The sequence below is a fragment of the Myotis davidii genome, unplaced genomic scaffold (assembly GCF_000327345.1).
Source record: "Myotis davidii unplaced genomic scaffold, ASM32734v1 scaffold174, whole genome shotgun sequence".
Taxonomy (NCBI): domain Eukaryota; kingdom Metazoa; phylum Chordata; class Mammalia; order Chiroptera; family Vespertilionidae; genus Myotis; species Myotis davidii.
The window spans coordinates 3086914-3101305 of NW_006289087.1; the positions used below are offsets into that span (position 1 = coordinate 3086914).

Here is a 14392-nt window from a genome sequence, read left to right on the forward strand (position 1 = left end):
AAAGAGAAAGTAACTATGTTGTGGCTGGAGATCAATGAAGCCGAGTGAATGGGGGGCTGAGTGCGCGGGTGCACACTGAGGCGGCGCCAGATGGTGGAGGGCTGCGCTCCTTTATGAAGTAAGTGCAAGTCCCCGCGGCTGTTCCGAGAGCCCGGGAGCGTTAGGGGCGTGTGTGTGCGTGTGAGTGTGTGTGCGTGTGAGTGTGTGCGTGCGTGTGTGTGTGTGTGTGTGTGTGTGTGTGTGGCGATGCTCACGGGGGGCCACGGCAGGTGAGCTGAATCTGAATCGGGTTCTGGCTGTTGGCTCGCGCCCCGCTGTGCGTTTACTCTCCGCAGTCTGTTTGGATTTTGGACGAAGGGGGGAAAAATGAGGTTTGTTGGGACGCTTTGCGGCAGTTTTAAATGCCCGGGGCTCGTCATTGCGCTGTGTGCCGAAGTGGGGTGTTAGGTGCCCCAGGAGCGGGGAGGGAGCATTCTTAAACCACTGGATTGTCTACTACGATTTCAGCCTGTGCCTAGAGGTGGTGGAGGGTCGAGCAGCCAGGGAGAGGGAGGCAGGCAGCTCAGTGTGTCTCGGGGAGGTTTCCCGGGCCGGTCTGGCCGGCTTCGGCTTCGCGGGCCCTGTAGACTCCGACCCTCTGCTGCAGGGATGCAGATCTCGCTAGACACCCCGTGCGGGTGTGAGCCGCGCACCCCGCCTGGAGGTTGGGGGGCCTGGCCTGGGGCCCCGCGGACACGCTCAGGCGTCCCTCTCCGGACAAGCGGGCTGGGGATCCCAGGACGCTGCCTCCCAGGTAACACAATAGCAGAGACTTGCGCGGCTCGGTCCGGCTGGGAATAGTACTTGCTCTTCCAAAAATACTACGCCAGGGAGGGAGGAGAGCGGGGAGGGCAGGGGGTTGGCTTCCTCGCTCCCATCCAGAACTGGGGGAGAGGGGCCTGAGTTGGCGGGGGACCTGGGGATGGGGTGCCTGTGCGCCCGGGTGTGCGTGCCTGTGTGTGTGTGTGTGTGCCCGTGTGTGTGTGTGTGTGTGGAGGTCAGTGCAGAAGACCCCCAGTGCCCCCAGCTCCCAAGCAGTGACTGACTGTGGCAGGGAGTGTATCCTGCTTGTGACTCTTGGGCTCCGTGTCCGAAAATGGTGACTGTCGTGTGTGGACGGGTGACAGATGACATTTCCCCAGACATCTCTGAAAGTTGGTTTGCACGAGTGACTCTTGCACGGGGTTTGGTCTCTTTCCCGTGAGCATGGCTAATGCCAGGGCCGGGTGTCCGGCGCCCCTGTGCCTTCAAGGAGAGGAAGGAGCTGTCCCCTGGCAGGCGCCCTCTCCAGACAGCAGGCCGACCCGGTGGGCAGTACTTCCCCGCCCTCTTCGGCACGGACAGGCGAGCTGGGAAGGCATCTTTCATGGGATTCATCGCCTCCCAGAGGGGGATTTCGGTGTGGGGTTGAAATAGTGTGCACAGCGCCTGCCTCCTGCTGAGAGCAGCTCTAGGATGCCTAGTCCGTGCCTATTGGGAGATGAAGTCAAAGCGGTCCTTTTCCCCTAAAAGCCAGAGGGGGGGTGGGGGGGTGGAGGGTAGCCAGGGCGCAAAGGGGGGTGGATCTGCCGGGGTTGGGTTTCCAGACCTGGCTCCTTGGCTTGAGGCTTCATCTTAGTTTGTAATGAAAAGGGGAAATGCAGGCTAATGAACAGGCTGAGGAAGCACCGGGGCTCAATATGATTGTGTGTGCTTTTCAGAGGGCTCAGCCGAACGGAAGGCAAGAATAGCTCCCAGCTCAAGAGATGCACTTTGGGGGATACTTTCATGCCGATGTGCGGGGAAGTTGATATCCGCCCCGATGTATATTTAGCCGCGGTGTATTTCTGTGAGTCCCTGGCCATTCCCCCGCCTTTGCAGAGGGTAGGGAATTACATGGAAAGTAAGCCGGGGTGGGCAGGCAGGTCTTTCTCAGATAGTGGCGCTCTAGCGCTGCCCAGGAGACGAGGCCCCGAATAGAGACCTCTTCAGCGCCTTCCTTTCTGACTCCAGAGTTTCGTATCTTTGTGCCTTTACCTTCCCTGAGGGTGGACATCGACGTAGGTCCGAGAAAGGCTGTGTACCAGCGTGTGCACAGGCGATACATTTAACCTCAGACTCAGGGACCACATAGCTGGGCGTCCTCAGGTCGGCATCCTCATGACCCTGTCACCACGAGTCTCCGGCTTCAGGATGCAGCGTGATGAAGGGGATTCAGGACCACGTTGGTCGGAGGGATGCAGTGGCCTCTCCTAGGGATTGGACGAGGCGGCCTTGTGTGTCACGTGACTTCATGCTTTCTCCCCCCCCTCCCCTTCTTTACAGACTGTCTTGAGTTCTTCTTGAATTGCCAGTGTTCGGCCTCCTCATGCCTCCGTCTCCTTTAGACGACAGGGTACTAGTGGCACTGTCCAGGCCCGTCCGGCCCCAGGATCTCAACCTCTGTTTAGACGCGAGCTACCTGGGCCCCGCCGCCCCGGGCAGCCACAGCCACCCTCCGGTCATCGCCACCACCGTCGTGTCCCTCAAGGCTGCGAACCTGACGTATATGCCCTCATCCAGCGGCTCTGCCCGCTCCCTGAATTGTGGATGCAGCAGTGCCAGCTGCTGCACTGTGGCCACCTACGACAAGGACACCCAGGCCCTGACCCCAGCCGTTGCCGCTGGCTCCGCCACCACTGCCATCGGCGCCTCCGGCACCTGCCCTGCCACCCAGATGGTCAACAGCAATGACAGCGCCGGCTCTCTGAGTCCGTCCGGTGGGGTGGGCAGCCCGGCGGCTGGGACCCCCAAGCCGCTGGCCAGCATCAAAATCATCTACCCCAACGACCTGGCGAAGAAGATGACCCGATGCGGCAAGAGTCACCTGGCCAGCCAGGGCCCCGTCATCATCGACTGCAGGCCCTTCATGGAGTACAACAAGAGCCACATCCAAGGAGCCGTCCACATTAACTGCGCCGACAAGATCAGCCGGCGGAGGCTCCAGCAGGGCAAGATCACCGTCTTAGACTTGATCTCCTGTCGGGAAGGCAAGGACTCTTTCAAGAGGATCTTTTCCAAAGAAATTATCGTTTATGACGAGAATACCAATGAGCCCAGCCGGGTGACGCCTTCCCAGCCACTCCACATCGTCCTCGAGTCCCTGAGGAGGGAAGGGAAGGAGCCTCTGGTGTTGAAAGGTAACGAATGCTCCCTCCCCCCGGCACACTCCTGACTAGCCTGGGGTCACCCGGGGTTTTCCCCGCAGAGGTAGCGGCATCCTCCCGACCCTGCCTCCCCGCAAAGACCGGAATAGAAGTCCTCTTTCTTGTCCGCCCTCCCCTGCCCTTTCTTAATTAGTTCGGTGTGGTGAGAGGCATCCAGGAGCCTTGAACTGGAAGCCAGAAGATTTGGGCTCTGGTCTGGCGTCTCGTTTCCCCTTCTAATTTGCATCGTGCAAGTCATTTCACCTCTCGGAGACTTTCCCCCTCTTTCCCCAGAGGGGCTTTTATAACGCCAGAGGGTGGCTCAGGTCATGCCTGGTCTGGTAGCTCTCGCCCAACCCATCACTCGTTGGGAAGTTATTATCTCTCAGATGTAACCCAGGTTGGTGGAACTGAGATGGTGAACTGCAAGTAAACTCCCAGGTAGCAGTTCTTTTTTTGTGGGAAATGCTTCTTCTTACCTCTCCCATCAGCTTGGATTTTAGGTGGTTTATACAGTGACATATAGAGGGACAGAGATCCTTCGTATAGGGCCCCGCAGTGTAAGTTCATCAGAAACATCTGTTCCTCTGCCGTAGCTCTAGATCATCATCTGTCTTCTCTTATGTCTGAGCCAGTGTACACAGTCTGGGCCACATCACCTGCCAGTCTCCGGAACTGTGTGGACCAAAGGGTCCCCGTGAGCATCTTACATATTTAAATTGCAACAGGCCATGGAGGTGAGCAAGTTAGTCGTTTTGTGTCTGTGAGGGCAGCTCTGCCATCCTCCGTCTGGTCTGCCCAGTGATGCACTCTGCCTTTGGCTCAGTACCATTCTTGGAAATATGGATTGGAATTCCTTTGCTATAACCCGCCTGCCCACCCTCCAGTGCCCCCTCCCTGGACTCAACCACCACAAAGTCACTACTACTCTTAGGGCTGGTGGGCCCTGATGGGAAGCATGATATCATGGAGGTTGTATCTGGAGAGTTCCGGCAGCAACCACTCATTTTTTGTTGTTGTCACTCTTGGGTTTTCTTGGGTTTACAGGGATGTTCAGATTCCCTCTGTGTAGCGCTGTATGGCATGGCTTTATATTCTTGTTTGGTTGGCGTTGAGTGATTCCCAGTAAGTTGACCAGCTAGTGTTTTCTTACCATGATCTTGGCTTGTCTTGTCTTTTTTGGATGAGAAAATACAACCTACCCATGTCCCATTGGTGATAGTTGGTCTTGGGGAGCAGACAGAGTGGGTAGTCCATGGTCGTAATGGCCGTCTATCTGCTCCTGCAGAGTGGATGTTGTTGAGAAAAAGCAGGCCTTGTGTGTCTGCAGACTCGGAGGATAGGCATCAAACCATACACCCTAAGTTGACCCCGGACTTGAACTTGAGGTTGATTAGAGGAGTTGTCGATCCTCCCTTCTTCTTTGGCCGTGGGAATTATTGTGTAGGGGGGTGGCTTGTCAGTCACTGAGAAACGAGTCTCCTGGGTGCTACCGATGAAAGGGGGGTTCCTCCCCCCTCCCCCCGTCCTGTGGATGCAGCTGAGACTCCAGCAGCCTGGGTTGCGCCTCAGTGTCAGGGAGTGAGCTTGCCTCAATGGGCGGGGCCGGACATGCTGCTGACCTCACCACTGGGCGCCCTGGGCGGCCGCCCTGCGGGCTCGTCATTTTCGGGTTGGTGAGCCTCAGCAGCGGTGGACCTGGAAGGCGTGCTGGTGGTAGAGGTTGGATGACTTGTAGCTTTTGGGGGGCTTTCCTCTTCGAATATTTGGGCATTTGCTTGAAAATCTGTAGTTCAGGAGCAAAAAGGGTCTATCATCTACTATATTTATTATTATCATCATTATCATTTCGGTCTCTTTGGGGGGAACGGCCTAACATTTGGACCAAGATGGGAAAGAAGGGGGGGAGAGCGATACCAGGATGCCCTCGCTGCCCTTTGATCTGGGCCAACCAGAGGTTAATGCCAGAGCACCGTGGAGTGAGGAATGGGGTGGGCATCTCAGAAGGCATGGCCAGCACCTTCTCCCAGGCTCTTGTGTGGCTCGAGCAGACCATCCTGGCCTGGCCGCTCTGCTGAGGCTTATGGTACTAACCCCAGCCCTTGGCGATGCAAGATTTTATTTTAGCAAGAGTGGTCGTGGGACCATTTGGGAACGAGTGAGTTTTGTAGGGAAGCCATGGTGATGGGTAGTGAGAATCTTCTAGGGTAGATATTTCTAAGGCCTCCTTCGTGTATTTTCAGAGATTTCAGTACAATCGCGGGTAATTTATGGCCGGCCCACCTGCTGCCCTGGTGTTGTGTTTGTAAACACTGGTTGCTACCCTCCCGGTCCAAGTTTCATGTCCCCCGCTCCAGTGCCACGGTCTCCATTTTTGGAGGTGCCTGACAAGTGGAGCGGCTGCTCGGGGACCGTTTTAGTAATGCTGTGTCAGGTCGGGAAGAGAGTGATCAGAGGTGCAGATTAAGTTACTGTTCTAATTTACGATCCCCTCCCCGCCGTGACCTGTGTCTGAATCCATGGTTTAGTCTCAGCTTCTGAAGAAAGCAGGGCTTCTACCCGGCCCAGAGAAAGGAAGAGACATTTAGGGATTTGCACAATCTTTTTGAATGAATTATAATGTGTGTTACCCACACGTGATGTTGAATGTGATTTCTAACCACACCGAATCAGAAGGCTAGATCATGCCTCCCAGGATGAGAGCTACCATCATTGCTATGGTGTTTGTCAGGCTCCTGATGTTGGGTTGAGGGAAATAATTTGTCATTTACCTAAAGAGGCATCACCACCTCCTTCTTAAAAACAGTCTATGCCTTTAAAATTCTTACTACAAAAAATTTCAAATACAGAGTAAAGTAGCAAAGAGTGGAGTGAGCACCCATATACCTGTCACCAGATTTTAAACAATTAGTACTATTTTCCTTCTCTTTTTTTTTGTTGAAAACATGTATAGAACAGACAGTATTTTAATGTATTTAAACATGTTTTATGTTTAAACCTAATGTTTTAGAATCAGTAAGGCTGGGATATTTGATAGTAGAGTATGGACAACATTGTTACTCAATACTGCAGTGTCACGTGACCATTTGGGGGAAGTTTTCCAAACTTGTAACTTCTGCTGTGACTCCCAGGCCGTCAGGGCCATGGAGAAGCAGCCCTCCCTCTGAGTGGAGGGCTCCGGGCGGTAACTGGGGGTCCCCAGCTCCCCGTTCTGTTCAGCTATGTCGGGTCCATGCCTGTACTTGCTCTGTACTCTCACAAAACAAAGACTGACTCAGAGGCATTTATTGGGGAGCAGGGGGAGGAGAGAGAGTTACTTCAGGAGATCGTTACCTAGAGGGGATTTGGGTAACATAGGGGGGTAGACTCTCACACTGTGAAACTTCCCTCCCTAACCCCTAAGAAGTGAGCAGCATCGACTACACGTTCGTCCATAGTCAACAAGGATTGTGAAGTAAACCAGTGGGCGGTGAGCGTGTTTGCAAGATCCAGAGTGGCTGTGCTCAGAGATCAGAAACCCAGGAACATATTCTTTCTCTCCCAGCTTTGTTTAGTGGAGCGGGGGTACACGATTTCCCTTTGTCTCTCAGGGACGTTATGAGGACGTTTCCAGAATCACAAACGCGCTGTTGTCATTCGGAACCTCTGTTTAACACCCGAACATGGCTAACATGAACCCTGGAGCAAAGAGTGGGGGAATTCAGGCCGGACTTGGGATCTGGTCTGAGTTCTAGTCTTGATCTCCTCCCTCCTCGCCCAGCACCCCCTCCCCCATAGTGGTAGTTAGGAATACAGGGAACTAAAGTGTGCAAAGTGTCTAAGTAGTTCCTCATGGTTAACGACTCGCAGATGCAGCTTAATATCATTACTGTTGGTTGAACAGGAATGATGGTGCCAGTAAAACAGGCAGTTTGGGCTCCTTTTCCAAAGGAGTACAGCCAACAAGCTGGGTACAGCAGTGTGTGTGTGTGTGTGTGTGTGTGTGTGTGTGTGTGTGTGTGTTGCTGTGGGTTAAAAATAACTGGGTGACTGGTCCCTAATTTAAGTAGCATACAGTTGGAGTGCCAAGTAATTACAAAAACATGCCGGGTCAAGAGGCCAGAGTAATTTGGGCCTCCCCTCGAATTATTTACTTGCAGGGGGATTGGTAAAAATGTGATGAGACATTTGGCCACGTAACGCCCCATAACTCAGTAGTGAAAGCAGAAAAGCTGTGACGCGTTGCTTTTCCTGGCCCCTCCGTGGCCCGGGTTATTTTTGGAGTCAGGATTGTAGTCTGACTATAAAAGGGGAGGTGGGAGGAGGGGCAGCGCATGCCACGTGGAGAAGTTCTGGAAGCTTTGAGATGGGAGGAGATCGTGTGGGAAGTCATTGAAAGGCCTGCTCGGTTCTGCAGGCGCGTCCTGGACCTTTTCCCTGAACTGACCCGCAGCTGCCTGTGTCCTCTCGGAGCTCTTGGACATACCACCCTCCTTCTTAATGAAAATGTCAGTGAAAAGAGATGTGCGCTCTCCCCGTCTCCCTCTCTCTCCCCCCGTCTCTCCCTTCTCTGCCCTCACTCAGTCTGCTCTGCTCCTCATACGCTGCTGCACAGCGGAGTGGAGTTTAGCTCACTTACACCTGGCTCCACTTCTAGGCTTTTCCACCCCAAACTAGAGGTGTCCTCAGGCATCTCAGGTTACCCCTCAGATCCCCAGTTCTTTTTTCCATTGTAAAATCGGGGTAATTCCGACATCCTAGGACAAACTGAGATGCCGTAGATGAAGTGCCTGGCACGCAGCTCTCCATAGCTCGGCCCCTGGGCTCTGCTCCCACCACCCCCTTCCCTTTCACAACCTCTTACATGACATCAGGCGTGTGGCTTTGGGGAGGGTGTGGCCGTTGTTCCCAGTACAGCACTCTGGGAGCCTGTTCAGTATGAACCACCCTCGTGACCTTACCAGTTCCGATCAGTTAACAATCTGGCTTGTCAAGGACAAGTTCAGGAGAGTTCTCTCCTGGCAGTGGCCGCTAATGATTGTATAGGGTGTCCCAAAATTCACGCAAGAAGTAATTTTGATAGAAAACACAGGTTTATAATTAAAAATTGCAATTTTTTTATTGATTCATAAAGTATACAGGATAGGGTTATGGATGGAATAGCACTTCGGGTAAACGGCCTCCACGGCTGTGCTGGCACAGATGCAAAGCCATGGTCTTCATTGGTCTTCATTGTCCCTGCTCCTGGGCCATCATTGGTACTTGGTCATGCTTATCAAGTTGAAGGGATTGAAATCAGATATTAGATTCTGATTCAATGATCCAAGTAAAATTAGGCTTTTATTTTTTGTTGTTGTTAACGCTCACGCAAAATTCAAATCTTGTGTGAATTTTGGGGCACCCTATAGATTCGCAAAAGCAGGGTGGGGAACAGAAGAACCTTCTGCCATGGTCTGTGGCTCACACGCCCCAAGGAGCTGGGCGTGAGCTTTTCACCAGGAGCCCCTGCTTCCGAAGGCTCCTTGTCATGAGCAGCCAGAGGCCCCCTGGGTAGCAGTTTGGGCATAAAAATGCTTCGGTCTGCAGTGCCCAGGCGGCTTATTTCAAGTGGGAAGATAAGGATACACTTACCCAGGAAGGGTGGGTGTTCTCCCAAGGGAGGTCATCTTTGCAAACTCAAGAAGCTCAGTTTGGAGAACAAGGAGGAAGCTTGGAGGTCCCCTAGCCCCGTGGTCGGCAAACCGCGGCTCTCTAGCCCAATTGTTTTCTCAGCAGGCTGCTCACTGGGATCAACTGGGACGACTTCAACCTCTGATGCGCAGTCACCAGAGAGTCTGAGTCAATTGGTGTGGGGGCCAGGCTGTGCACCAGGCGTGTTAAAGCTCCCCCGGCAATTCTGAGGTGCAACGCAGTGGGAGCCATGGGTCTCATCCCGTCTTCTCCTTATGCTGCTACAGACATGGAGCTTAGGGAAGTTTATCCCTGGCTCAAGGTCACATGCATGATTAATTTGAGAGTCTTGGTCCTTAGTGCTAACACAGGTCTTGCCAAGTCGATAGATTCATGTGTGTGTGTGTGTATTACTATCTACTAATAACAGCATCTAATGGACAGCATGCAAATATAAAAGAAGGCAATATAGCCCTAACTGGTTTGGCTCAGTGGATAGAGCGTCGGTCTGCAGACTGAAAGGTCCCAGGTTCGATTCCAGTCAAGGGCATGTACCTGAGTTGCGGGCACATCCCCAGTAGGAGTTGTGCAGGAGGCTGCTGATCGATGTTTCTCTCTCATCAATGTTTCTAACTCTCTATCCCTCTCTCTTCCTCTCTGTAAAAAATCAATAAAATATATTAAAAGAAGTCAATATATTTAGTCAATAATTTTTTAAAATATGTTTTTATTGAGTTTTAGAGAAGAAAGGAAAGGGAGAGGGGAGAGAGATAGAAACATCAATGATGAGAGAGAAACATCGACCAGCTGCCTCCTGCACACCCCTTACTGGGGATCAAGCCCGCAACCCCTGACTGGGAATCGAACCAGTGACCCCTTGGTTCATGGGTCAGTGCTCAACCACTGAGCCACACTGGCCAGGCTATTCAGTCAACCATTTGAGTATTGATCTTTTTTGTTGAATTTCCAGATTTCAGTCCAGAACTAGAAGGGCCTAAGATCTCTTGAAGTCAGCAACTCAGGATCCTGCTATTGACCTGGGTCCTAGAAAAATGGGGCAAATCACAATGTTGATTGAATCCCATCTTCTAGGGAATGTAATGGCTGAACCCAAGTATCTCAGGTTTCTAGAGACTTCTTGGTAGGTTGGCTTCCACATACTTAGGGCCTTGAGGGTAAAAGAGATCCATTCATTGGCTCAGCAAATATTACTAAAGCCTTTTCAGGATGGGGAAGCTGCCATCATAACTGTTGTCATCTAAATGCTAGACTGAGAGCCATATACACACCAGGCCAGTATTTCATATCCTTCCTCCTGGATGATCAATACCTGTTTGTATTCTTCATCGCCTTCAGCCACAGGGTCTTGTTTAGGGGCCGGTTCATCTGGAGATGCCACTGTCCTGGGAAGTGTGTGTGTGTGTGTGTGTGTGTGTGTCCTGGATGATCAATACCCGCTTGTATTCTTCATCGCCTTCAGCCACACGGTCTTGTTTAGGGGCCGGTGGTTCATCTGAAGATGCCACTCTCCTGGGAAATGCGTGTGTGTGTGTGTGTGTGTGTGTGCGTGCGTGCGTGTGTGTGTGGCCTTTGGCTTCTATCTTCCCTTTTCCCCTTGCAAGAGAGAGTCTGGCCTTCTAAGCACATCTTCACGGGCCAGCAGAATGTCTTTCATCGCCTTGATCTGAAAAGACAGGTTTTTTTAAAAAAAAAATGTGTTGGTTTTTAAGAGGAAAGGAAATATATGTTCTCTCTCCCTCCGCAGCTCAGGGCTGACAGGGCCCCTCCACGCATGGGAGGGGAACTTGGGCATGTGGGCCTCCCTTGTGTTGGCCATGTTGCCGATCAGAGCGGGGCCTGTGTGTATTTTGTCCTGTGTGCCCTCTCTGGAAAGGGGACGTGCTCAGCCAACAAGCACTGTCAACGATATTTCACAAACAAGGCTGGCCTACTTAGGAGAGAAAGTTTGCAAGTGCAATTAGGAACCGCTGTCGGGGCCAGGACCAGGATGAGGACACCGGCCTGCCATTCATTCCCAAGCTGCTTTTTCCCTCTGAACCTGTTCATTCCCAAGCCGCGTTGTTCCCCCGAACCTGTCCCTCCTGGGAATTTTTCAATGGGCTGTGTTTCCATATACACATATACAAGCACTGTCAACGGTATTTCACAAACAAGGCTGGCCTACTTAGGAGAGAAAGTTTGCAAGTGCAATTAGGAACCGCTGTCGGGGCCAGGACCAGGATGAGGACACCGGCCTGCCATTCATTCCCAAGCTGCTTTTTCCCTCTGAACCTGTCCCTCCTGGGTTTTTTTCAATGGGCTGTGTTTCCATATACACATATGCTACTGCCATGTATAACCTTATCCATTCAGAAAGACTCGAGGGAAGAGGGAAGGATGAGTACAAGCTGCGGCCTGGATTTTGTGGTAGAACATTAAAAACAGACGTTATGTGCAAGTTGATGTAGTGGCCTTTCTAACAGGAGTCTGACTCTTGAGATGTTTCATCCATAAGCCAAGAGGAAGGTCTTAGCATCCTCCCCCACCCTCACCCCAAGTTTATGTCTCTATCGTCTATTATTACTTAAAAGTTGGGGAACACACACACACACACACACACATTCATTTCACTCCCTCCCCCCAGCATGACCCATATTTTACGGAACTTCAAGGCAACAGCTGAACATGAGCCTATCTCTGCTTTCGGATGCGGAAATGAGCATGTGCCTGGTCCGTGCACATAAGATAAAGGCTCTTACCCGGTGCGGAGGGTCTGGCTGGGTGGACGATCACCTCCCCGGGAAGCAAAGCGTTTGCAGATTCATCCAGTTGCCTGTGCTGCCCTGAGTGTTTTATTTGTGGGGAAGGCCTACTGGTCATTGGTTCGCCCTCTCAGACTCACATTTCATGCAAAACAAAACGAAGCCACACTCTTCTGGAGACCTTCAAAGAAGGGCTTCATTTTTTTTTTCTTTCCACGGGGCTGGGACCCCTGGCCAGTACCTGTTGCCCATTTCTTCCCGAAGTGAGCAGCAGATGGACCAGTCTCATTAGGGGGTTGGCATGGGGGGTGCTGTTGGCCTGTCCTCCCCTTGAGGGGCGCACCCCTCTCACTGTATAACATCAGCTCAGCTAAGTGTCCCCAGGTGAGGAGGCGGTCGCCACTTCGGGCCAGAGCATCCCTGTCTAGTTCGTTATTGCTTTTCTGTTTATCCGATGGAAGAAAGAATCCCATGTTCTTTGAATCGTGGCCCCAGGGTCTACTACCGCTGTGATACTGGCCAGTGAGAAGAAAAAATAAATTGGGAGCAGAGGGCGGGTGGGCAGGGGAGCAGAGAGAACAGGGCAGTGGAGGGCAGAGGGTACGCTCAGGGTCCCAGGGACAGCCTCTTCCTGCTCCTGGTCTTGGGTCCCAGCTTCCGGTGTTCAAAGGTGAGTTATTGTCATCCATTATCACAGTGCCTGCTTCTCTCTTCAGATAATGAGACTAGACACAGGGCCTTCTCTGGAGCCATCAGGAACATTTCATGGGTCTTGTATTTCTAGTCTTATTAAAATAGCACATTTTGATGATATGACTTTGTAGGGATGGTCTTACGACTCTCACACAATGATATTTTAATCTGACTGCGGAATATTAATCACAGATAACTGCTCTGGGGCTGACCTGCCCATCATTCTTGATATTAGAAAATTATTTTCCAGGGTAGTTTTTGGGGGAAAACATGAATAGCTATTGAGTGTTATGGGCCAGGCACAGGGCTGTCACATATGTGTCTTATTCAGTTCTCAGCCAGGTTTCAGATCCCCAATCCCACAGATGAGAATCTGAGGAGCAGATTCAGTACCGTCCCCCTGTCATCCACCGGTGAATGGAGATGAGAATTGAAACCCAGTCCTTCTGATCTCAAAGCCCAAGTTCTTTCCAGGCCGGCCCCATGCTTCTTCACAAGTGAGGTTCAGGTCTGATTCTTTCCAGTGATTTCAGAGAGAGGAAGGGAGAGGGAGAGAGAGCGAGAAACAGCAGTGATGAGAGAGCATCATGGAAGGGCTGCTCTATCCCCTACTGGAGATAGAGCCATAACCGGGACATGTGCCCTGACCAGTGACCTCCTGGCTCAAGGTCGATGCTCAACCACTGAGCCACACCAGCCAGGCACGAATCTCATTCTTAATGGTGTCTTTCCTCCCTCAAGTGTGTGAAGGAAGAATCTCTAGTTAGGGTATCTTACCCTTTGGGGAAGGTAATTCTCTGAGACAAGTGAACGGGGATCTTATCACACTCTTGTTATTCTCTGCGTTTCTTTCCTACCCTATCTTCCTTTCTTCCCTTCTATGGTCTAAGGTGTGTACAGCTCAGGTCATCTGGGAGTGTGGTGGGGACAGACCCTGGTAAAGGCATCGTCAACAGGGAGCCTGGGTGGGAGCCACATTCGTTCAAGCGGATTATCCGGCGTTGGTCTCATCTGTCCCACTTCATAGACGCGGAAACTGATGACTCACCCACGGGCATAGAAGAAGCTGGTAGCAGAACTGGCACAGGAGCCATGTTTCCTAACTCCCAGTTCAGTCATTTTTTAAAAATCCCAGAGGGCGTATAATCCTTTGGTTTCTATCCAAGTGGCTATTCAATAAGCGATGCCTTTGGGTCCACGTGTCTGGCCAGGTCACTCCGTGCTTTCTTCCCTTTTCCCTTTGCGAGGAGCTCAAGAAGTGAGTGGCTTCTCAGCCAATCGGCAGCTGCTCTTGCGTGTGCACGCAGCCTTCCTATTAAGAATGTCTGTCTTTTCTAGCAGAGGGAGTAGAGGATGGAGGTGAACGGCACAGGTCCCAGAGCTGGACTGCAGTTGTTGGAATTGTGACTTTGCCACTCTGGAAGCAGGAACGTGAGCAGATGAAACTTGCCGTGCCTCAGTTTTCTTATCCATAAAATGGGAGGGTAGTGGCACTTTTTCTCTTGGGATCGATTGAGGATTAAATTGGATAATAAGTGTATGAGTGCTGTGAACAGTGCCAGACCTTTAATAGCTAACCTTTATTAAAAATTATTATCATAGTTATAATATCAAATACCCACCATAGTAATGTATCAGTATCTACTATAGCCAAGAGGTATATGGGTGATATGATTCAGTAAGATGAATTGACATTGCCACTGGTGCAATGTGAGTAGGAACTCTCTGATACTTGATAGGTTCTTTTGTTTAAAAGTTTGGAAAAACCTAGTGTTTCTAGAGGGATGAGTAGATCACTACATCAGTACTTTTTCTGAATCAGTGCCATCCTGGGAAATTATGTGCTATTTCTACATAAGGAAATCTTATCAAATGAAGTCTTAGCCAAGACTCGATCGTCTGCCCGTTGTCGGAATATTAAGAAAGGTTGAGAAAGAAAAAAAACAGACGCTATACAAATCCCCCTGCCTGGCTTAGTTTCGTTTTTACACGTCCTCTTCATTCTTTACCCATATATGTGCATCGTTTGCAGATTTCCTCATCTAGAAACTGAAATCCATTCTCACTCTTCGTTGCCTGTGCTTC

The 14392-nt window shown here is 51.3% G+C and overlaps 1 protein-coding gene across 1 annotated transcript in view; it reads left to right on the forward strand.

Annotated features, from left to right (window-relative positions):
• Window positions 1-6: 6 nt before the first annotated feature.
• Window positions 7-14392, forward strand: part of DUSP10 (dual specificity phosphatase 10) — a 36442-nt gene continuing 22056 nt past the window's right edge. Inside the window, exons 1-2 of the mRNA XM_006761265.2 lie at window positions 7-118; window positions 2344-3197. Of these exons, the coding sequence (XP_006761328.1) occupies window positions 2387-3197 (811 nt within the window). The 5' untranslated portion in view covers window positions 7-118; window positions 2344-2386. The remainder of the gene's footprint in view (window positions 119-2343; window positions 3198-14392) is intronic.